Genomic DNA, 24792 nt, shown 5'->3' with positions numbered 1-24792 from the left:
GATTTCCTTATTTTTTTGTGGCTGAATAATATTCCATTGTGAATATATACCACAACTTCTTTATCCATTCATCCATTGATGGATACTTAACATAGTTTCTGTGTCTTAGCTCTTGTAAATAATACTGCTTTAAATATGGGAGTGCAGATATCTTTGTGAGTCAGTGTTTTTAATCACCTTTGGATGTATTTTTAGAAGTGGAAATGCTAGATCCTATGGTAGTTCTAGTTTTAATTTTTTGAGGATCCTCCATAATGTTTTCCATGCCATTTATAATCCTACCAGCAGTAGGTTCCCTTTTTTCCACATGCTTACCATCATTTATCTCTTGTGTATTTTGATGATGGTCATTCTAATAGGCGTGAGGTGATATCTCATTGTGTCTTTAATTTGCATTTCCCTAATGACGAGGGATGAAAGGTAGTATAGACTTTTTTTTTCCAATGGGTTTCTTTTTTTTTTATTATAGTATTTTTTTATTATATTATGTTAGTCACCATACAATACATCCGTGGTTTTTGATGTAAAGTTCGATGATTCATTAGTTGCGTATAACACCCAGTGCACCATGCAATANTCCAATGGGTTTCTTTTTTTTTATTATTATAGTATTTTTTTTATTATATTATGTTAGTCACCATACAATACATCTGTGGTTTTTGATGTAAAGTTCGATGATTCATTAGTTGCGTATAACACCCAGTGCACCATGCAATACGTGCCCTCCTTACTACCCATCACCAGCCTATCCCATTCCTCCCACCCCCTCCCCTCTGAAGCCCTCAGTTTGTTTCTCAGAGTCCATAGTCTCTCATGCTTCATTCCCCCTTCTGATTACCCCCCTTTCTTTATCCCTTTCTTCTCCTACTGACCTTCCTAGTTCTTATGTTCCATAGATGAGAGAAACCATATGATAATTCTTTCTCTGCTTGACTTATTTCACTTAGCATTATCTCCTCCAGTGCCATCCATGTTGCAGCAAATGTTGAGAAATCGTTCTTTTTGATAGCTGAGTAATATTCCATTGGTAGTATTGACATTTTAACATTTGTTCTTCCAAACCATGAGTATGGGAATGTCTTTCCATTTCTTTGTGTCATCTTGAATTTCTTTCATTACTGTTTTATAGTTTTCAGAGTACAGATCTTTCACCTCTTTGACTAAGTTTATTTCTAGATATTTTATTGTTTTTGATGCAATTATAAATGGGATTGTTTTCTTTTTCTTTTTTCTTTCTTTTTTCCTTTTTTTTTTTTTTTTAACTGGTTCAGGAATGTTTTTATTTTCAGAGCCTGCAACAGTTGGTCAGCAACGCTAGCTAAGCTGGTACGATCTGAAGGCCACCCCACTTCCCTTTCCAGATGTTCACCAACAGAATCCCTACAAACAAGATTAGAGACCAATTGAGATGTATCTCCATGTGTGGTGAGAGGGAGAAGAGGCCTTCCTCTCTCCTCATGTTCCCCTTCTCCCCACTTACTTTTTCTAACAAGATTGTTTTCTAGCCAAGTGCAACTCAAACCCATAACAGCTACAAGCCATCTTCAATACCACTGCTTCCAGAATAGGAAGCAAAGTAAGACAAGGGTGGGATTGTTTTCTTAATTTCACTTTCTTCTGCTTCATTATTAGCGTATAGGAACGCAGCAAATTTCTGTACGTTGATTTTGTATCCTGCGACTTTACTGAATTCATTTATCAGTTCTAGTAGTTTTTTGGTGAAGTTTTTTTGGTTTTCTGTATCTAGTATCATGTTATCTGCAAATAGAGTTTACTTCTTCCTTAACCAGTTTTTGGATGCCTTTTATTTCTTTAAGTTGTCTAATTGCTGTGGCTAGGACTTCTGGTTCTGTGTTGAATGAAAGTAGTAAGAGTGGACATTGTTTTCTTGTTCCTGACCTTAAGGGTAAAGCTGTCAGTTTTTCAGCATTGTGTATGATGTTGGCTGTGGGTTTGTTATATGTGGCCTTTATTAGGTTGAGATATGTTCCCTCTAGACCCGCTTTGCAGAGGGTTTCTATCATGAAGGGATGCTGTCCTTTGTTGAATGCTTTTTCTGCATCTATTGAAATGATCATATGGTTTTTATCCTTTCTCTTATTGATGTGATGTATCATGTTGATTGTTTTGCAAATATTAAACCACTCTTCTATCTGGGAATAAATCTCCCTAAATAAATCATGATATATGATTTTTAAAATATATTTTGGTTTTGACTGGCTAATATTTTGCTGATGATTTTTGCATCCATATTCATGAGAGGTATTGGCCTGTAGTTCTCTTTTTTATGGTGTCTTTATCTGATTTTGGTATTAGGGTGATATTGGCCTTATAGAATGAATTTGGAAGCTTTCCTTTCTCTTAAGTTTTTTGGAACAGTTTGAGAGAATAGCTATTAAAATAGCTATTTCTTCTTGAAATATTTGGTAGAATTTGCCTGTGAAACTCTCTGGTCCTGGACTTTTGCTTTTTGGGAGTTTTTTGATTACTGGTTCAGTTTCATTGCTGGTCATTGGTCTGTTAAAATTTTCTATTTTTTCCTGCTTTAGTTTTGGTAGGTTGTATGTTTCTCGGAATTTAGCCATTTCTTCTTGGTTGTCCAATTTGTTGGCATATAGGTTTTCATAATATTCTGTCACAGTTGTTTGTATTTTTCCTCTTTAGTAATTTTATTTGGGTCCTTTCTCTTTCATTTTTTTAATGAGTCTTGCTATAGGTTTATCAATTTTGTTGATCTTTTCAGAGAACCAGCTTCTTGTTTCATCGATATGTTCTGTTGTTTTTTTAGTTTCTGTATTATTTATTTCTGCTCTAATCTTTATTGTTTCCTTCCTTTTGATGGGTTTGAATTTTGTTTGGTCTTTTTCTAGCTCCTTGAGGTATAAGGTTAGGTCATTGGAGATTTTTCTTCTTTAAGTAGGCCTGTGTTGCTGTAAACTCTTTGAATGACTTTTGCTGCATCCCAAATATTTTGGACCATTTCGCTTTCATGTAATTTTTGATTTCTTGATTAACCTATTCATTGTTTAATAGCATGTTATTTAACCTCCATGTATTGTGCTCATCCAGATTTTTTCTTAGAGTTGATTTCTAGTTTCATAGCCGTGTGGTCAAAAAGATGCATGGTATGCCTTCAGTCTTTTTGTATTTGTTGAGACTTGTTTTTTGGCCTAATATGTGATCTATTCTGGAAAATGTTTCATGTGCACTTGCTGTTTTAGGATGGAGCGTTCTGAATATATCTGTTATATCCATTTGGGCCAATGTGTGTTTCAAAGCCACTGTCCTTGTTGATTTTCTGTTTGGATGATCTGTCCATTGAGGTAAGTGGTGTTAAAAGTCCTCTACTATTATTGTGTTATTATCGATCAGTTCCTTTATGTTTGTTATTAGCTGTTTTATATATTTGGGTGCTCCCATGCTGGGTGCACAAATATTTACAATTGTTATATCCTCTTGTTGGATGGTCCTCTTTATGATTATATAGTGTCCTTCTTTGTCTCTTGTTATAGTCTGTTTTAAAATCTGTTTTGTCTGATGTAAGTATTGCTCCCCTGTTTTCTTTGAGCATCCATTTGCATGATAAATGTTTCTCCATCCCCTCACTTTCAATCAGCCTATGTTTTTCAGTCTGAGATGAGTCTATTGTAGGCAGCTTATAGGTGGGTCCTGGTTTTTTAATCTTCTCTGTCACCCTATGCCTTTTGTGATTGGAGCATTTAGTCCATTCAGAGCAATTATTGATAGATAGATATTTATTGCCATTTTGGTACTTGTTTTGTGGTTGTTTCTGTAGATTTTCTCTGACCCTTCTCTTGCTCTGTTTCATGATTTGTTGGCTTTCTTTAGTGTTATATTTGGGTACCTTTCTTTACATTCTTTGCATATCTATTACTGTTTTTTGATTTGTAGTTACCATTGGTTTGTATATAACATCTTCTGCATATAGTAGTCTGCATTAAGTTGATGGTCCCTTAAGTTTGGACCCATTCTGTACTCCTCTCCCCACCCCCACGGTTTAGGTATATGGTACCATATTTTGCATACTTTTATTTTATGAATCCCTTGAGTGATTTTTATAGAAATATTTATTTTTACTACTCTTATGGTTTGTTTATTTTTATTTATTTCTTTCTTTTTTCTTTTCTTTTCTTTTTTTTTTTTTACTTTTCATACTCTTACTTATGGCCTTCCTTTTCACTCAGAGTCCCCTTTAATATTTCTTGCAGGGCTGGGTTAGTGCTCTTGAACTCCTTCAGTTTTTGTTTGTCTGAGAAGCACTTTATCTCTCTTTCTATTCTGAATGGTAGCCTTGTTGGATAGAGCATTTTTGGTTGTAGATTTTTCCCTTTTAACATTTTGAATTTATCATGTCACTCCCTAATGATCTGCAAAATTTCTCCTGAAAAATTGGCTGATAGGCTTATGTGGTTTCCCTTTTATGTAACTGTCTTCTTTACTCTTGTTGCTTTAAAATTTTTTTCTTTATTACTACTTTTTACCATTTTAATTACTATGTGTCTTTGCGTGAACCTCCTTTTGTGAATTTGGGGGGATATCTCTGTGCCTCCTAGATCTGGATATCTGTTTCCTTCCCCACATTGGGAAGATTTTCAGCTATTATTTCTTCAAATAAATTTTCTGCCCCCTTATCTTTCTCTCTTCTTTTCAAGTCCATATAATGTGGATGTCATTACACTTGATGAAGCCACTGAGTTCCCTAAGGCTATTCTCAGTTTGCATAATTTTCTGTCCTCCCCTTTGCTCAGTTTGGTTTCTTTTCATCACTCTCTCTTGCAGGTCATTAATTCTGTGCTTCATCTAGCCTGCTATTTATTCCATGAAGTGTATTTTTAATTTCATTTATTGCATTCTTGGTCTCTGATTGGTTCTTCTTTTTATCTTTTTGTTAAGGATCTCACTAATGTCCTCCACTCTTTTCTTCAGTCCAGTGAGTATCTTTATGATGATTACTTGAAGTTCTCAGTCACATATATTACTTACATCCATTTCACTTTGGTCTCTTGCCGTGGTTTGGACCTGTTCTTTCATTTGGGAGATGTTTCTGTCTCCTCACTTTGTCTGGCTTTCTGTGTCTGTTTCTCTGTTAGGAAAGTCAGCTACTTCTCTTGCTCTCAATGATAATAGGCTTATAGAGAAGAGAAGAGGTCCCATAGTACAGTGTCCCCTGTTCCCCAAGGCCTGGCTCTACAGGGAGTGTCTCCTATGTGTGTTGCATGTGCCTTGCTATTGAGTCTTCAGCCTTTGTTTCCTTCAGTCCAGTTATCTGCAGATGTTCTCTTTGCCTATCGTGCGGTAGTCTGCTTGTGAAATGAGAACTGCTCCTGCCACTGCTGGAACAGAGGTCCTGCAAAATGCGCAGGTCAGGAGATGTGGTGCTGGCAGGGTTTGCACCAGCCTTCTGGAAGAAGGATCTGCAGTGCTGGGACTAACTGGAGGGTGACTGGGAAGGGTGGACCATCGAAGTGGGGTGCGGGTGAGGGATGCTTTTTGCAAATAAGTTGGGTAAAGAGTACTGGTTCTGCACTGCTTCCCGCAGGTGGCCCTTGTTTATACGCCGATGAGGCTGGGTTGGGAAATGGCTCCTGCCAGCTCCTTTGTTCCTCGAGGGGTCTCCCTGCCATGCTCAGAGATGAGCAAATACATTCTTCCTCCCATGTACGGCCCCCCTCCCCCTGCCATTTTTAAACCGCTGGCTCCACGCTATATCTGCTCAGGCTGTTTGTTGTGCTGTTTCTTTAAAGGTGGGGACTCTGTTTCCTAAAGTCCTCCAGACTCTGCCAGAGCTGAGCCCACCAATTTTTAAAATTTCAGGCTTTAAGTCCAACTGGTTTCAAGAATTCATGATATTCAGCCCCTCTCACTTTGAAGGAAAAATGTTACAGAGACTCGTCCTTCCCATTCCTGGACTTTCGAGTGAGAGTCTGTTTTCTGCCCTTCCTCAAGCCCCACCAGTCCCCTCCGCTTCGCCGATGGCCACATTCACTTTTGCTCCCAGACCACAATCTTTGCCCTTCTTACATTCTTTGATGTGGCCGCTTGCCTGCCTTTAGTTGTGGAGTTCTTTCTGCCAATCTTGGGGTCCTTTCCTGAGTTATTTATGTTGATACGGGTGTTATCTAGTGGTGTCAGTGGGATGAGGTGAGCTTAGGGTCTTCCTGCGCCATCTTCTCAGCTGACTTTCTGAAATAATTGTTGATAGGTAAGTATGTACTATTGCCATTCTGTTCATTGTTTTCTGGTTGCTTTGTAGACCTTTTTTTTTCTTATTCTGTCCTTTTCTGTGTTTTGATGTTTTTTGTATTCGTATGCTTTGCCTTGAATATCATGTTTTTTGTGTGTAATTCATTTTTCCCTTATGGTTACCATGAAGCTTATATAAAATATTTTAAGCTTTCAAGGCTTCCTCTGAGCTCAGTGACTTACTGTCCATACTTAATAGGTCTCCTTTGGCAGAGATAGTTCTTTACCAGTGAGCTCAGTTTGGGTTTCTGGGTGTGTTTGTTGATTATGTCTTTGGCAGTTGTGGGGCCTGCTATTAAGATCTTGTGGATGAGGCAAGTCTGAGGATGGGATTGGGGTCCTGTGCCCCTGCTGAGAACAATTGGTTAGGACTGCTGACTTGGTTACCTACCCTAGTGAGGCATCTATTGGATGGGCTCTGTTGTTGCCTCAGGTCTCCGGTAAGGCTTCCTACATGGTCTGGATTTGGATCTATATTCAGTAATGGGTGGGGCTATGAATTAGCTTTTCTGCTCTGGCAGAGGGCAGAGAAGGGCCTAGGAACTATACAGCTCATTATCTGGGGGCCTGGATCAGGCCTGAGTATGCACTGAATTTGTTGATCAGGTAAGCCCACCTGTTTTGCTCTGCAGGTGGGGAAAGCCATGTGCTGCATTGTCTGTGAGTGTCATTTTACATAAGACTGTTGAATGGGCTACCCAGCTTCCTGTGTGGTCCAGGTAGCTTCCATGGCTGGACAGGTTGAAACTATATTCAGCCATGAGTGGGGCTCTGAATTAGATTCCTTGCCCAGAGTCCATAGTCCAGGCACAGCAGGAGAAGCAGCTCTAAAACCGGTAAAGCTCTTTGTTTTTTTGTCTTAATTCAAGCTGATTTGTAGGTTCCCTAGCTGAGTAGGGCACTGGCTCTGCCCTGCGGTCTATCAGCTCTTCCTAGCCTTCTCTTGGCTCACATGCTACTGGCCTTGTAGCTTCCGGGTCTTGTCGCCAGCCCTTCTGTTCAGATGGGACTGGAAGGTACTTCATACTGAGTAGGGCTTTGAGTCAGTACCGTGCCTAGGCAGGGACCAACATGGTTCTAGGGCCAGCGGAATTCTTCATCTGAGTATGAGAGTCAGGCAGATTTACACCCAGCCTGGTTCCCTTGCATAGTGTGCTGCCAACTTGTTCTGCAGGTGAGTGTAGCTGCTGTTTGGAATTACTGCTTGGGCACTGTGTGTGCCAGTTGTTGCAAGCCCTCCCCCTGCCCCCCTTCTCTGTCATAGTCAAGATTCCCAGTGACTGGGCCCCACAGATTGTTCGGCAACCCCTGTGGTGTGAGATCAGAGTAGGGGCTCCCACAAATGACTCACAATATGGGGGAGGTGGGTTGAACCCTGTGGGGTTTTCTTTTTGCCCCGGAGAGACAGTAGCTCGGGAAACCTCTCGTCTTGGCGCTGCACTGACTGGAGGAGGGGCAGTGCCGTCAGTGTGCAGCTACTTCTCTTGCCCTTCTAATGTAGTCTGTCTTGGTCTCTGAAGTGCAGTGGGGTGCTTTAGCCTCACCCCATGTTCTAGAATTCTCTCTGTGATTTCGTATTCTTGAATAGTTGTTGTTCTTGTGAGGGGAAGTGAAGTCAGGACCGACCTGTCGCCATCTTGGTGACATCCTGTTCCCACTCTCGCAGATCTTTGGCATGTCTTAGCAGATTGCGTGAAGGTGAAACTCTGTTACAGATACTGTCGAGTTCTCCGAAAGTGTCTGTAGTATTGTAGTGTGGATTTTGTGAAACAATTTTTAAGTTTGAACATCCTGATTTTTAAGTTTGAATATTTTCATTTCAACTATTTGGTATTCTTGGGTATACCAGTTTCTGAATCCCAAGGGTCTGATTTCTGTTTACTGTGATAGGATTATTTAGCAAAACATGCCAAGTGGATGAGTTAATCTTCTTCTGAAGTTCTCATAGAAACATGAAAACAAATATGATTTTTAAAAACTTTATGTAAAAAAATCTTCTTCATACAGTGTTGTTCCTTTATTATGACCACCTTTGAAGAGAATCAGCACGTGGTACACTGCTTTTATACTCTGCACACATCTCGTATACGTGCTTTATATTCATCAGGAAAAATTTTAATCTCCATTTAAAGAATGCAGTTTTTGTTTGGCAAAATGTAGTGAGAATCGTTGAGACTATAAACTTAAATAATACTAGCAGCTGCATCACACTTTTAAAATGGAGGATGAAGTTGTAGGTTAATTGTGCTATTTTTCTGTTTTCCTCACACAATAGTAAATTGTATTGGTGATTCTCCATTAGTACTTTATAGCTGGCTTCCATAAAGACAGAGTTAGAAAGTGGAAGCCAGTAGAAATATAAAATGGAAGCCAGGTCATGTTAAAGGTGTACTGAAACTTCAATATCAAAGTAAAATATGCATAAAAATCATGATCGTCCTTGAGAAATATATTAAAAACAATTTTTTTTTACCAGTTAAATCATGTATTATATCATAGCCACATGAAAAACCTGGCAATATAGAGTAAGTTAACAAGTCAGAGTACACAAAAAAATTTAAATCGGATTTTCTCTTTTTCTTGTTGATTTTGTTTGACAGGAAAGTTTATTTAGACAGTTGTTAAAATGTTGCTTATTAGGTGATGCTATCAACCTTTCCTTAGAAAACCTAATATTGGTAATAAGTAGCATAGAGAAAGAATGCTTCTTGATTTTAACATTTTGTATATAATGTTTGGGGATACACATTTTTTTCTTTTAAAAGTTCATTCTGTAACACTCCACAAAGCATGTAGCATACACATAGCAATTACTTCTGAGACTGAGAGAATAAATTATCAGCTTCCTGTAATTAGTATTTCGAGGGGGGGAGAAAACTCATTTGCAAAATCTCCAGTTAGAATAGCAACTATGGATGGATTTTTAAGTAGAAGTTTTTCAGAACTACTGTTTTATAACAAAACATGTATTTTATAGAGTAGTAAAGATATAGTAATTGAAATGTCTTTCTAAGGTAGTTTCTAACACATGAAATCTTTATGTGAAATCTAAATGTGTTCATTTAAATGTACTGTTTCTTTAAACTGTGCTGAAGTCTGCTGCTATGAGGGGTAGTCTGAATCCTGGATTCAGAGTTTGAAGAGCCATGTGGAAATATCTGGTTCTTCTAACAATGTCCTGTTCAGCAGCCCATACAACCTCATTGGTTCTGTTGCTGGAATTGTAAATTGTATGACATGGACGATCCCTTCAGCTCTGAAATTCCCGAAATCTTTGAGTCTGCAATGTAACACTGACTTTCAGAGTCTGTCATTGGAATGAGATGTTGACATTTTGGACAGTGATCTCTAGTCAAAGTTATTAGAATGGGAGAAGCTTTTTCTCACACCCTAATCTCCTTCTGCCAGATTTTACTTTCTTTCCCTTTTCCCTTCCTACTTAAAAAATGAAGTTGAAAATGTTTGTAAAGGACATACCATGCATTTTTCTTTTGTCTATTTCTGTATTCTCCAGTGAAGAGGGTCTCGAAGTCATAAATCGGCATTTCCGTGGCCCATTACCCTTTACTTCATTCAGTTGTAATGCCATCCTGGGTGCTGATGGGCAGTGGACTTCCCGGTGTTGCTTAAGAGTTTTATGCTTCTTTGAAGCAACTTTCATTTCTGCCCTGGGGCATGTTTATTTTTGGGACTTCGAGACAGGCCATTTTCGTCTTGGTGACTAGGATTGCTGGAGAAAAAAAGCAGCTCGAGAGGATTTAATGTAAGGTGAGAACATTACCCGGAGCAGAGACTCTCAAGTGTGTTTGCGGAGAAAGAAATGGTAGCTGAGAGGAGCTCCTAGCCAGAGAGGGAGTGGGCAGGGTGGTTTATCAGAACTTAGGGAAACTGAGGCTTGCGGGGTCTGCCCTATGGCCCTTCACCTAGACTCACTGCCATAGGGGCCACTGTTGCAGCCTGGTAAGGACCCTGTACTCAGGTATCCTGGTTTGGGGAAACGGCCACTGATCCCTAGGCGTTGAAGCTTAGACTTACCCAGGATCCTGTGGGGTTCCTGGCACACTGTTTATGCTTTCTCCGTCTTCCCTCATGTTCAGGAAATTGTATCAGGATGCAAGTGAGTGATTTAATAGGAATGACCTTGAATCTACTTTAATTTATATATTTAAAAAGTTATTGGCAAATTTGATTATCATCATCAGTGCAATTATTTGTGATCTACTTCTTAGCCCTCCAGAGCTGGAAAAATAAATGAGATCTGACTTTAACTTCGTGTTTGAAAGTTCTGAAAATCTCCGTTCCTCCTTGCTTTGGAAAAACGTCATTAGCCCTATAGATCTTGATAGGATTACAATTGCATTAATTATAGTAGCAGCTGTAATTAACTTCTGTCTAGCTCTTTGTAACTCACCCTTTCTGTATACATTAATTCATTTGTGCTCCACAGGAACCCTGGTCTTCCTGATTACACAGCGAGGCAGCAGTGTGGTATAATTTGAAACCTAGTTCTCTAATCTTGTGTTCTTTACTTTTGTTAAGCTGCTTACCTTGACTGGAGGGGAGCGAGAAAGTGAGGCCTGTTCATTCTTTCCTTTCCTCAGGCCTGTTGTTGAATGTCACTGCTCCCCCATTTCTAGTTCCCTTTCACGTCCTGGCTTACACATTTCCTTCTTTCACATTTCTTGTTTCCTCTGTGATCTGTTTTTCCCCCCTCTCCTCCCTCAGTTTTACTAGCCATCCCCATTTTGAGCCAAAGTAATTTTTTGTAAAGAGTCAGTAAAGATTCGTTTCATTAAAAAAAAAAAGAAAAATTGTGACTAGAATATTTGAGTCTTACCTCACTGTAAAGGTGCTTAATTTAGGAAATGAGAGAATGAAAGTCTACCTTGACTGTAAGCAACCAATAAAAAGCTGATTTAACCAATAAAAAGCTAAAGAAAAGTTTTTACAGAGAAAATTCTCTTGGGTATGTGTGTATTAGGGGTAATTTTTGAAGGTTTATTTGAAATGCACTTTATAAAGTTTTTATTCTCAAATGGGTAAGTCAGGAAAATCCTTCCATATTTTTAAGGATATGGACTATGTTTTCTACCTCAGTTTTGTATTTAGGCTAGATAAATAATGAAGCTGTAGGGAGGGGAATTTCGATGTAGATAACCTTTGGTCTTCAACGTCTCATAATGAACATCAGTTGTAATTTCTCAGAATTAAGTTTTAAAAATAACGTTTGATCACTCTTTAGATTAGAATTAAGAATGCTTCTCAAACTCACATAATTTCTATTTCATAAACCATATTTAGAAATATTGTCATTTTTGAAGGTGTGGTATTTCACAGTAGGGCTCCTTCATGCCAAGTCTTAATAAATCTTTTCAGTGAAATCTGGTTTTTGCGATAGGCTCTTAACTAGATTGGTTTTAAGAAGTGGAAAATGAGCAACAAGCAGGAATTCTAGCAAAGAATTCTGCTTGCTGGGTTAGTAGTATTGTGTCCAAATGTACTGTGAAATACATATAATCATGTATTTAAATTGTATCCGGCTTGCCCAGCAGGGTCAGCTCTCCGTGAAGCCTTCCATGATCTTTCCTGGGAGAGTTGACCCCTCTCTCACGGTGTCCCGCCGCTCCTAGAAACACTGATCAGACCATCTCTGACGCTTCATTCCAGTTATGGGGAAGGTATATTTTGGAAGTCTTTATGTTGTGTTTCAATGCTGATAAAATAATATTTCATGCATCTTTTTTAAAGCTCATCTGTACTACCATGGAACTTTTGTTTCTGTTATGCATATATATTACTGTATTATGATATAAAATGCACATCTTTGTTTTCCTTACATTTCTATGCTTACCCTATTGTCATTTTATAGAAAGGCAGTGATAGCACCTATCCCAAGGGGTTGAGGACTAAGACAGTAAGTAAGCCCCGGGTGCCCTGTTTCCTACCTCCTCCCTATTGCCTTCAGACAGCCACAGTACAAGTGCGTTCAGCTCATGATGAGAGAGGAAATGAGGTGCAGACGAGGTATGTTTCAAGGTCCGCAGATGGGACGCCTCTCCCACTTCTTCCACTTGCTGTCTCTCTTCTGTCACACTTCATGTGCGCTTGAGTTGAGTAATAACAGGAGGAAACTTGAAATTTTCATTCGTGATTGAAAGTGGGAATTTGAACTTCAGTTTCTAAAAGTTCAGTTTGTGAAAGTTCATAAGGAGCTTGTGGCTTACAGGTTCCTTATGTCTGTATTTTAATGTTCTCGTTTCCTAGCAGCCTGAATGCCATGTATTGTAAGGTCTGTTATTTCTGCTTTCATCACCTGGTGCAGTAATTTTCTGAATGTAGGTTTGAGCACGAGCCGTGATTAAGTTCTGTGTCTCGGGCATGGATGCCCTACATACCGAAACTGAAGCAGGCATCGCTTTATTGCTGTAAACACTAAAGCCTTGGAGCTATTTTGCAAATTTATAATTCAGAAGAGCCTATTATAGCAAGGCAGCCAGTGACCTAAGGAGTTCTTTTAAGGGTCCTGCTAATGTGGAGTTATTGACACGTGACTGCCTTTAACTCTTGAGCGTTTCGACGTACACTTGATTTACACTTGGAAAGATAAATTGGCACCACAGAAATCTCCCACTGTCATAAAAGGTACATCCGCTTGTAAAAGATGTAATTAAAACACAAAATTCAGGGCTTATGGTAACTTGCTCCCAGAAGGTGTCTCCTTTAGGGTAAGAAGACATTTTACTTACCTGGACTGCTTGTTATGTGTGTCTTTTATTTAATGTGATGACCTTAAACGGATGGTCATTACCAGTTGTGCCAGCAATGCTGGGCAAATAGAAGAAAATGTTGTCTTAAAAAATGTTCCATTGCTGTGAATGCTTTCATCTGTCTTCATAGTTTAGGATCATGTGTAAATTTCACATCCTTACAATTGTAACGTAGGTACTCTTTTTGTGCACCAAGAGTTTTGATATTAAATGATCCTCAAACTGCTAGGGATTTGAACTTTGTCTTATGACCTTATCTTAGCTTCCTCTCCAGCCCAGCTGCCCATCAGGTAAGGTGTCGGCTTCCATCATGCTTTGTTCACCTCTGGAGATCCACGTCAGTGATGTCAGCACCTCAGTCGTGCTTTCCCCCCCGACACTTGGATTCATGCTTCTAATTCTGTCTCTTTGGGCGGTTGAGTCTTACCGTTCTTTCCTTATTTTAACCTCTTTTCCTAGGTGTCATTGTTCTAGTTCACACTGAAAGTCTTCATACTTGTTTGAAATCTTAAAAGCTGAAATTGGTGCTTGAATTGGAACAATTTTGTGTGTTTGAGTCCATTCTGGCCCTTCATGTGAAGTTTTCCAGCTTCAACTTGTGGCAAAGCTGCTACTTCCACTTAATCTACCTTCCTAGCTTTACTTAGCTTTCTCCTTTTAAAATGAAATCGTTACAAGGGAAGCTCACACTTGAGTGTGACTATCAGAGAATTCTTTCTTGCTTGAGAGGTGCCGCCTATGAGGAATGACATTGGATTGAGCAGAGACACATTTTTGGCCACATTTTTGGTTTTCTTCGTAATTAAGCAGTTAAAAGTGCCTGTGGAGGCTATGTCATGTAATAACTCCAAACAGATTAAATTGAGCATTCCTGGGGCGCCTGGGTGGCTCAGTCAGTGAAGCATCTGATCCCGGGGTCCTGGGATCAAGTCCCGCATCAGGCTCCAAGCTCCGTGGGGATCCTCCCCCTCCCTCTGCCTGCTGCTTCCCCTGCTTGTGCTCTCTCTCTCTCTCTCATGAATAAATAAAATCTTAAAAAAATAAATAAATTGAACATTCCTTTCTAATATTCTTAAGTAATATTCAAATTGATGTGACTACATTTACTTAAGTGAGAATTAGTGTCTACAGTACATTTATCCTTTTTTCTTTTTCCTTGAATTTTCTGCCAATCCCCTACCCTCCACCCATTGCATCTTGTTGAGTTGCTTCATGAGGAAGTTTTCCAGTAGCCAGACCCAGAGTTTGGGGTTCGGGCAGGCCTGTTGAATGGGTAACTAATAGGACTGAGCTTGTGTGCAGTGAGAGCAGTTAGTAGGATACCAAGAAAACTTGGCTTGAAACCTCGGTGGTGGTGGTGGAAGGTGGGTGGTCACATATGAAGGAAACAATGGCCTTTGAAATTAGCTGCGATGAATAAAGTATTGAAGCAAAATGTGACTGTTTAACGAGTCTTTAGAGAACAGGAAAAATTAAAGACAGAAAAATAAATAACCAGAGTCCAAGTCACCGGATCACTGTTACTTCTGTGATGTGCAACAATATTCGAAAGCTAATTTGTACAGCCCAGTTTAGCTGTGAGACCCAGAGGAGGGAAGGTTGGTTTGTGAGTTGAAACATAATTTAATTAATAAATACGTATTTTGTAGGTAATCCTGTTTCTATCACTCAGTTAACATATGTGCTTATATTCCAGAGGCTGATTCTTTTCTGTTTGTGAATGACCGTTGTAATTGTCTTCCGGACATGTTGACAGACTGTCTTTCTAGGAGACATGGGTGGAATGTTTCCCCTTGATTGCAATAATGTTCTCACTGTGGGATTTGGACAAGAGATTTTGCTCTCAAAGATCCATAAACAGCATTGAATATTAATTCAGCTAATTTAGCGATTATTGTACAAAACAGGCCCATTTTTTACCCCACAGTTTATTTTTTTCAGTATTATGCATTTACAAATACGCATATAATAGTGGATTATATTTAAAAATTAGCTTCTGGTTCAAAATTTTGTAATACATAATAATTTTAGCTCATAAAATGGTTTAGTAACATTCTTTAGTGGATTGGATCAAATGTAAAAACCAGCACAGAATCAAGGTTTTGTAGCTGATTGAAAAATAACTGCTGAAAGCCTCAGGCTTAAAATTATATTTGGTTTTAACAGGGCTGAATTTTATGTGACATTGGTAAGTAACAACTTAGGGAGATGTTTATTAAAGATGGTTAATAAACCCACCGAGACACATTTGACCATTATTTATAGAAGATGAAACGTAAATTTACATTTAAAATGGAAAAGATAAAAGATCTCAGAAATACTAAGTTTGAGTGTGTCCCATTCTGCATATGAAGGCAATCTGCTTTTTTTAAAAAAATATTCCTACCAAAATTGCTTATCTCTGTTTTAATCGCTTTACATCTTTATCACCATCTCCTTGGTGGTCTCCTGTTATTATCAGCTGATCTGGTCGCACTGAGCATCATTCTTCCCATCTGTTCCTATTAATACTTCCTCCCTTAATTTCTTCCTCTGTGTGATTGAAATGATGTCAAAACTGGTATTTTCTCTCCATTTTTCTTTCAGACTCTGTTGTCCTGATTTCTACCCCCCTCCTTTCTCTTCAATCTAGCCACGAAGGGTGATGAAATTCACAGTAGTCACAAAATAAATCAGTATTCATTGAGCTGCATGGTTTCCCCATTGCGGTGTGAGGCATCAGTGGCCAGAAGGGATCAAACAAAGAAGCAGTGTGTGAGTGCATAATCGTGCTCCTTGCTTCATGGTGCCTTCGTAAGGATGGCATGTTCATTTGTAGCACAAATTGCTCCAGAAATTTCCTTTTTTACTTTTCACATCTTTATTCCTTGAGCATGTTTCCCTGTTCCAGAGTCCTTGTTTCCTCTCCTTTTCTTCCCAAAGACATCTCCTCATTCTCATTCTTTAGCCTGTCAAATTTCAATTCATTTTAGATGGTTACAGTATTGATAACTGCACATAGAAGAGGTAATGATTTGCAGTGTATGTTTTTATTCTGTGGTCTGTACATTTAAGGAATTAATTTGAAACAGAAGTTCTGTTTTCAAAAGGATTCTTTAAAGAGTTGGTTTATAGCAAATAAAAGTTTCATTCCTGTAGTCCATTAAAAAAAAACCAAACTGATCTGTGGTTGAATTTTCTTCTTTTCATCTTTGGCCAGATATAATGAGGGACTTTTATGTTATTTCCTACTTTGTCTTCAGCGTACTATATTTTTCAATTAAAAAAAAAACCAGACTATTGTTAGTTCTCCTGCTCTTTAATGAATCATTGGATTGGAAAATAACTCATTATATCATCAGGCAGAGATATGTTCCTTTATTTGCATGTAGATAGTGAAGATGAATAATTTATCAAATGTTATTAGTGCAGGCTGCGTATTACTGAAATCTCAGCAGGATATAATGAAATTTGTCTCGTGCTCGTGTGAAGATAGCATGCCTTTGCATGGTCATTATTGAACTTTTGGCATCTCTCAGAGAACTATTATGTTAGCATGCCAGTCTTGCTCACCTCTTCATTAACTGGACTTTTGATTGAAGAGTTGAACTTATCTTGAAGATCTGTGAAATATGGTGTGCCAAATGCCTGCTTGACTCTAGCTGTGTTTCTACAGCAGAGCAAGAATTTTTAGAATGAATGAAGGACTTAATGTTTCTTATTAAAGTGATTAGTGCAAAAATGCTATAACTGATGGTTTTATTACCTCTGGTCATGAAAAGCTGTCTGTACGAGAGACATGGAAGCAGTACATCTTTCTGAAACAAAGGGTGATGAAACATGTATATAATTGCCTTAGAATCTTACACTTGTACCAGTTACGTATTGACGTTATTTTAAATAATTGCTTTGAAAAAGTTGGCTTTGATTTGCTTATGGCATGATTGTGTAAGGAGGTCCATAGATCTCCTCACGAGCAGCAGTAAAGCTGGACAGTCAAAAACAAGCAACCCACGCATCCTGAAAATTGACTAAAAATATTCAGCAAACTGAGAAGTGTTTATTTGTGAAAACAACTGAACTTTGGGTGAGAACAGCCTGAGTCTGTGCCGTCTGCACCTGAGCCTACTCCCATCCTCCTTCGTCAGATCTGTGGGCAGGGTTGTTCAACCAGGGCAGAGCAGGCTGTGAAAACTGGGGGCTTTGCTGTGGCTCCCAAGACTGCCTGGTTGATTTGAAAAACTGTCCATTAAAGCGGAGATTTTAATGGCAAGTGTCAGGGAGGGTCTGTGGCTCTACCTGGTTGAGACTGTGGAACTGTTTGGTATGAAGAGTAGACAAGCGAACTAGCCAGGGATTGAACAGGGACTTCCTAAAGGTGAGGCAGTGATAGGAGGCCTGCTAAGTCTCCACAGACCGCTAGTTGACTGGAGGTTGTGCATGTGCACAGCAGAGACTGGAGTGGGCCCAAGCCCCCCACACTCACCTGCCTGCTGGAGCCTGCGTGCACGTCCTGGGCAGGTGGGCAGGACTCGAAAATGGCCCTAACTCTGAGTGACCTCACTGGCTCATACACAGTTCCATCAGCAGATAGAAATCTTACTGGCTCATGGTGTTTGAACAAGCATGTGACCAGTCTTTCCTCAATAAAAAGCTATGCAGACACAGAGTTGACCCCTAGGAAGTCATGCTTGGTGGTGGGGGGTGGGGATGAAGAGCTAAGAAGGGACATCAGCAACCTTTCATTGTAGAGAGACAGACTTCATGGATGTAGTCCAGGTAAGCTAGTAAAGAAAAACAACAGTCCTTGGTGGGCCAGCAATCTGAACTGAGAGTTGCTACGATATATTATCTATAGTGTTCTATATTGAGCAAAATGTTATGATACATGCAAAGAAACCAAGTATCCCCATATGCAGGAAGAGAAACAAACCAATCAGTACAGATTGTCTTTGACCAAAATGTTGGAGTTAGCAAAGACTCCCAAGTACTAAGTAAAACCGTGTAAAAAGCCTTTAAGGAAAGGATGATGGCAGTGACTTGTACAGAATCACAAAAAGATAGAAATGATAAAAAAAGAACCAAGGGGAAATCTATAGTTGAAAAGTACAGTAACTGAAATTAAATGTTCATTCAAGGGGCTCGATTGCAGGTTTGAGTTGGCAAATTAAAAAAACTCAGTAAATTTGAGGGTAGATCAATAGAAATGATCCACTCTGAATAACAAGAAAAATCAGCAGGGACTCAGAGACCTGTGGGACAGCATCTAACACACCAACAAGTGTGTCATGGAGCCACAGAAGCAGATACAGAAAAAGTGCCCCCCCCAATTTAAAAAAATGTTCTGTATGAAAACTTCCCAAACTTGATAAAAAACAAAACAAAACACATTACTTTATAGAGCCAAAAAGCTACATGAATCGCATGTAGGAAAATCACAGAGATCCACACTTAGAGAAAATCTGGAAAGCGTAAGAAAAAAGTGACACATTATGTACAAGGGGAACATGGTTAAGGTTGATAACTGACTTATCAGAAGCAACAGAGTCAAAGGTAGTGACCTTTGACAGTTGACATGGTTTTTGAACTGTGCGATCCCCTTCTCCATGGATTTGTTTTCAACCCAGTGCTGTGTTATTTTCCTCATGCTTTTCTTAAGTTTTTCTTTAGCTTATTTTATTGTAAGAATATGTAATACATGTGACATTTAAAATAATTGTTAATCAACTGTGTATGTTATTGGTAAACAGTGTAAGCCATTAGTAGGTAAGTTTTTGGGGAGTCAAAAAAGTTATACATGGATTTTCAACTGTATGGGGTTTGGTGGAGCTCGCTTCTGTTTAAGGATCAACTGTATTCAGTGCTCAAAGAAAACTGTCAAGTAATAATTCTATATCCAGCAAAGGTGTCTTTCACAAATTAAGCAAAATAAAGACTCTCCCAGATAAGCAGAGGCTCTGTTGCTAGCAGATTTCCTCTATAAGAAATAGTACAGGAAGTTCTTCAGGCAGAAAGGAAGTAGTATCAAATGGTAAGTTGAATTCTCAGGAGGGAATGAGTGTTAGAAATGGTTAAATGTATGGGTAAATATGAAGTCATCTGTCAATGTATGTTTTTCCTCTTTTTAAAAACTATATAGTTGTGGGGCACCTGGGTGGCTTGGTGAGTTAAACGTCTAACTCATGATGTCGGCTCAGGTCATGAGGGTTGTGAGATCGAGCCCCATGTTGGGCTCTGTGCTGGTTGTGGAGCCTGCTTAAGATTCTCTCTCTCCCTCTGCCTCCCCCCCACCAAACAACAACAACAACAACTATACAGTTGTATAGAACAATAATTATGGCACTATGTTTTTGGAGTTTATGCAGCTGTCTGTTAATATGTGTGACAACAATAGCACAAAGAGAGAGGAGGGAAAAGATATGGCGCTTGGACAATTGTATATCCATATGCAAAAAATGAACTTAGACCCTTATACACAAAAAGTAACAAAGCGGATCCTAGATCTAAAGATAAGACCTAAAACAGTGAGACTTCGAGAAAAAAATACAGGAGAAATCTCTGTGCCCTTGGGCTAGGCAAAGAGCTCTTAGCTAGAAGAGCAAAAAGCATGAGCTATAAAAGAAATAAATTGAGAAGGTGCACTTCATTAAATTGAAAACATTTACTTTTAAAAAGATACTATCGTGAAAGTGAAACTGTAAGCTGCAGACTGTGAGAAAATATTTATAGATCATATACCTGAAAAAGATTGTGTAAGCAGAATAAAGAATTCTTATAACTCTGTTATAAGGCAGTTACTCCAGTTAAAATACTGGCAGACTCCTAGAGTAGACATTTATATTAGTGAGGGTTCTCTAGAGAAACAGCTAGTAGGGTGTGTGTGTGTGTGTGTGTTGAAAAGAAATGTGTGATAAGGAATTGGCGCACACCATTATGGAGGCATTATGGGGATTGAGAATTCCCAAGACTGTAGTCCACGAGCTGAAGATCCAAGAGAGCTGATGTGTCCGTCCAGTCCAAGTCCAAAGGCCCGAGAATCAGTAGAGCTGGTGGTGTAAGTTTCAGTCTGCAATTGGGCAGAAACAAGACACAGGAAGAGCCTGTTATTTCGGTCAGAATCGAAGGCTGGAAGAAGCAGTGACGCGGCTCCGCAGTCCGGCAGAAGTTGTTCTCTCTTACCGTTTTTGTTCTGTTCAGGTCTTTGATTGATTGGATAAGTCCCACTAGTGTCAATCAGTCTCCTGATTCAAATGTCAGTCTTATCCAAGAAGACCATTGCAGAACCACCCTGATAACGTGTGGTTGAATGTCTGGGCACCCTGTGGCTTAGTCAAGTCGACACACAAAAATTAACCATCACAACATTTTACCAAAACAAGACATGCAGTTGGCTAATAAACACATGGAAAGGTGCTCAGCANGGTTGAATGTCTGGGCACCCTGTGGCTTAGTCAAGTCGACACACAAAAATTAACCATCACAACATTTTACCAGACAAGACATGCAGTTGGCTAATAAACACATGGAAAGGTGCTCAGCATCATTAGTCATTATGGAAATGCATATTCATTCAAACCACACTAGAATGGCTATTGTCAAAAAAGTCACAACATGAGGTCTTCGTTGACAATGTGGAGGAACTCAACCCTCATACGATGCTGCTAGGATATTAAATGGTACCATAACTTTGGAAAACAGTTGTTTCTTACAAAGTTAAATATAAATTGACCCTAGGATCAGCAATTCCATTCCTAGGAGTATGTCCAAGAGAAATGAAAACGTATGTCCACATGAAGACTTGAACTNATGTCCACATGGAAGCATTACTCTAATAGGTATTAATTGGAAACAATCCAAAGGTTTACCAGCCGGTAACAAATGAACAGAATGTGATGTATTTTGGAATGGGAGCAAGGGTGGACTGTAAATAAGTTTGAGGGAATTTTTAGGGGGTGATGGAAATGTTCTAAAACTGGGTTGTTGCGATGATTGTACAACTGCATGTGTTTATTTAAAATCATTAAATTGGGGGCGCCTGGGTGGCTCAGTTGGTTAAGCATCTGCCTTCAGCTCAGGTTATGATCCCAGGGTCCTAGGATCAAGCCCCGGGTCGGGCTCCCTGCTTAGTGGAGAGCCTGCTTCTCCCTCTCCAGACTCTGCTGTTCCCCCTGCTTGTGCTCTCTCTCTCTCTCTCTGTCAAAGAAATAAGTCTTTAAAAAAAATCATTAAATCGTATACTCACAAGGAGTGAATTTTACAGAGTGTACTTCCGTAAAGCTATAAAAAAGTACTATGTAATGAACAAAGGACAAAGTAAACATGGAAAAAATAATAATTGGAGAATCTGAAGGGTATGGGAAGTCTTAGTACTGTTCTTGCATATTTTCTACCATTGCAATTAATTCATAATTTCAAAGTTACAAAAATTTTTATGGCTCTTGGAAATAGTCTGATTTTCTTTTGTAATATTTAAGAAAATGTTTAAATCTTTTGTTTTTAAAAATCCGACCCTAAAGTGTCATCTTATCTCAGCTTTTTAATTCTTTATTTCTTTGATTTGCTGTTTGCTTTGAGCAGATAGTCTGCTTTTGCTTTNTTTTTTTTTTTTTTTTTTTTTTTTTTTAAATCTGCCAACAGTGATTTGGCTGGCAGGCCCAGTGCCCAAGTGAACCCTTTCTGCTTCATATATGTATCTGGTCAATGCTCGAGAGCAAGCATACCTTATGGAATGACATTCTGAGGATATTTCTGTTTCTGTCAACTGTGTAGTAGAAATGTGTAAATATTATAAGCAAAGCACTTTTGACTGCAGGATGCACACACAGCTTTGGCAGTATTTCTAAGGTCAATGATCACAACTTCTCATATATAGACATATATATTTATGTACGTATATATATTGTTTGTTTCATAAGAGAAGAAGGTAAATGAAAATATTAAGAGATTTGAGAGCAGTAAATTAAAATGAAGTTCTGTGGCTGATGCTAATGTGTATTTATATGTTTTATTTGAAGGTCACTCTGTGAGACTGCTGGGTCAGAAAAAGAATAATGGAAAGCGCTTGGGTGGAGCGCGATTGGATTTGCCAAAGATCAGGAAGAATCCACTGATAGAAATCATTTCCATCAATACTGGGTAAGTGTCTCTCAAACTTACTCATAAAATATTCAGTATAGTCCATGAATTCAGGTTTTCCCTCTGGACATGTGACAGAGTAAAGCAGTTGAACATTTTCTTGGGAAAGAAAAATCAAAAAGCTCTAAATCACATGAATATAGTTCCCTCTTAAATCTTCCCTGTGTACAAATTACATGTATATTTGCAGCAAGGTTTTAGGTCTTCGATTAATATTATTGTAATATCTTTTTGGTAATAAACATGGATTTCATTTTCCAGCTGTGCCCTTGGGTTAAAATATTTTTAAGAAGAGTGTTTTGTTGTTGGAATGGTTAACATACCTATCATTTTTGTTTTTTCAATAGAGTTATAGTAAATAATGCCCGAGATAACCATGTTTTGATTATTAACTATCTGAAATACATGTTTTAAAATGTTGCCCGTGGGGCTCCTGGGTGGCTCAGTTGATTAAGCGTCTGCCTTCGGCTCAGGTCATGATCCTGGGGTCCTGGGATCGAGCCCCTCATTGGGCTCCCTGCTCAGTGGGGTGTCTGCTTCTCCCTCTCTTTCTGCCCCTCCCCTGCTTGTGCTCTCTTTCTCTCTCACTCCCTCAAATAAATAAAATCTTAAAAAAAAAATTGCCTTTATGAGCTTTGAACTAAAAAGAAGCATAGTTCACTGAATATTAAGTACTCTTAATTTCACATCTTAGTCTGAAGTTCCTGACCCTTACTACTGACTTTTGGTGTGCTCATTTGTACTTCATTTTATTTGCATTTATGGAATTTGTCGTCAACATTACTGTGTTCTGAATGTCTGAAGAGGCCAGGGCCTTCTGTTCTTTAAATCATGGGAATCACTCCATTCNCCTGACGCTGTCAAGCTTTTTAAATTAAGCTATCCTTTTTTTTTTTTTTTTTTTTTTTTTTTTTTTTTAAGATTTTATTTAAGAGAGGAAGAGAGAGAACATGAGCGGGAGAAGGGGTAGAGACAAAGGGAGAAGGAAAGACTCTCAAGCAGACTCCAGGGTGAGCACGGAGCCCAGTGCGGGGCTCGATCTCACAATCCTGAGATCATGACCTGAGCCAAAATCAAGAGTTAGGTGCTCAACCAACTGAGTCACCCAGGCACTCCTGTCCTGTTTCTTTTTGATTTCAACTTCCTTCCCTCTTTTCTGGAATTGTTTTCCTCTGTCCTTTGCTTCCTTCATGCTGTTGCCTGTGGAGAGAGGTGAACTTGTCTTTCTCTTCTCCAGCATCATTCTCCCTCTCTCTAAGCAGTGCCTCCATTTCCTCCCACATAGTCGCAGCTCTGTTGTCACTGGTCATCTTTTCTCTAGTTTTATCACCTTCTGGTTAATCCTTCTCACCGTTGCCAAAGATCAAGGAAGGTTGGAGAAGTCATTTGGTTTTTCCCTAAAAGCCGCCTGGGGTGACTTTTGTTTGCCTTGGTGAATTTGTCCAGGACCAACGTCTGGCCTTCAGCGTTGAAGATTCAGAAACCTGCACTCATCAAGCTCAGAGGCTAGTAATTAAATCAGAATATAGCAGTGAGAAATGGAGTTATCACATTGACTGGAGCATCTAATATATTCTCTCTTTTGAGCTTGAGCCAAATTAGAAGCATAAGGCTGTTTGCTTTTCCCTCTGTCTCCATTCTCCTCCCTCCTTCAGTTTTACTGCAGTTTTTCTTTTTACTCCTGATTTCCTGCCTAAAATTGCCATATCCCTACATTGCCCATCCTCCATGTTTGCCTTATTTTCTTCTGTAACACTTCTCGTTATTGAAATATAACTTCATTTATATTTTAATCATCTCTCCTCATTGGCATTTAATAACCTCCAAGATGGCAGGGAATTTCCACCCTCTCGCCTACCACTGTATCCTTAGAATATGGAAGAACGTACACAGCAGGGATTTAATAAATATTTANTATGACTTCATTTATATTTTAATCATCTCTCCTCATTGGCATTTAATAACCTCCAAGATGGCAGGGAATTGCCACCCTCTCGCCTACCACTGTATCCTTAGAATATGGAAGAACGTACACAGCAGGGATTTAATAAATATTTACTTACTGAATGAATGAATGATTGATTTTTATAATTTGAAATTTTAATGGGTTTATGCTAAATTCTCTTCACAGTACAGATTGCCTTACCAGTTGGACAGTAATACTTGGAGTTTGGCTAAGCATGCTTTCTCCTGAACAATGCATTTAGGAGGGCAAAGTCAAGTGGTTCTGAGAATCTCTCTCTCGCTTTTGTTTTTCAATATAGGATTGATCATCCCCTTTTTGCCAAGATACATTTCTTTAAGCATGTTAATATTTTGGGATTTATGAAATGCTATTATATTTAGATCCATTTGGTTTCTTCAAGGTGACTTTTCAGCTCTTGTTGACCTCTGGAGTGTTGCTTTTAATTGTTGGTTTTCAAAGATGCATTATTTTTCTGGTTTCTCTGTACTTCTTCATGTGGTCACTTCCTGCCTGACCTTCCAGTGTTCAGTCACACTGAACAGCTTGAGGTTCCCAAACTCAAGGTTCTCCTCTGTCTTGACTGTAGGCCCCTGGGCACGCCATCAGGTATCCCTGGCACGTCTTATCCTTTCCCCATTCACTGTGCTGGTAATCCTTCCCTGTGCAGTTATGTGCTCTTTT

At 39.0% G+C, this 24792-nt stretch overlaps 1 protein-coding gene across 4 annotated transcripts in view; it reads left to right on the top strand.

Annotated features, from left to right (window-relative positions):
- Window positions 1-24792, top strand: part of CDKAL1 (CDK5 regulatory subunit associated protein 1 like 1) — a 623544-nt gene that overhangs the window by 197874 nt on the left and 400878 nt on the right. For all 4 annotated transcript variants that reach the window (XM_034660262.1, XM_034660260.1, XM_034660263.1 and 1 more), the window contains one exon: window positions 22025-22145. In XM_034660262.1, coding sequence (XP_034516153.1) covers window positions 22025-22145 — 121 coding nt within the window. The remainder of the gene's footprint in view (window positions 1-22024; window positions 22146-24792) is intronic.

This window comes from Ailuropoda melanoleuca, chromosome 5 (genome assembly GCF_002007445.2).
Source record: "Ailuropoda melanoleuca isolate Jingjing chromosome 5, ASM200744v2, whole genome shotgun sequence".
NCBI lineage: Eukaryota > Metazoa > Chordata > Mammalia > Carnivora > Ursidae > Ailuropoda > Ailuropoda melanoleuca.
The sequence above is the reverse complement of the archived record's forward strand: the minus strand, read 5'-3'. Positions and strand labels throughout refer to the sequence as shown.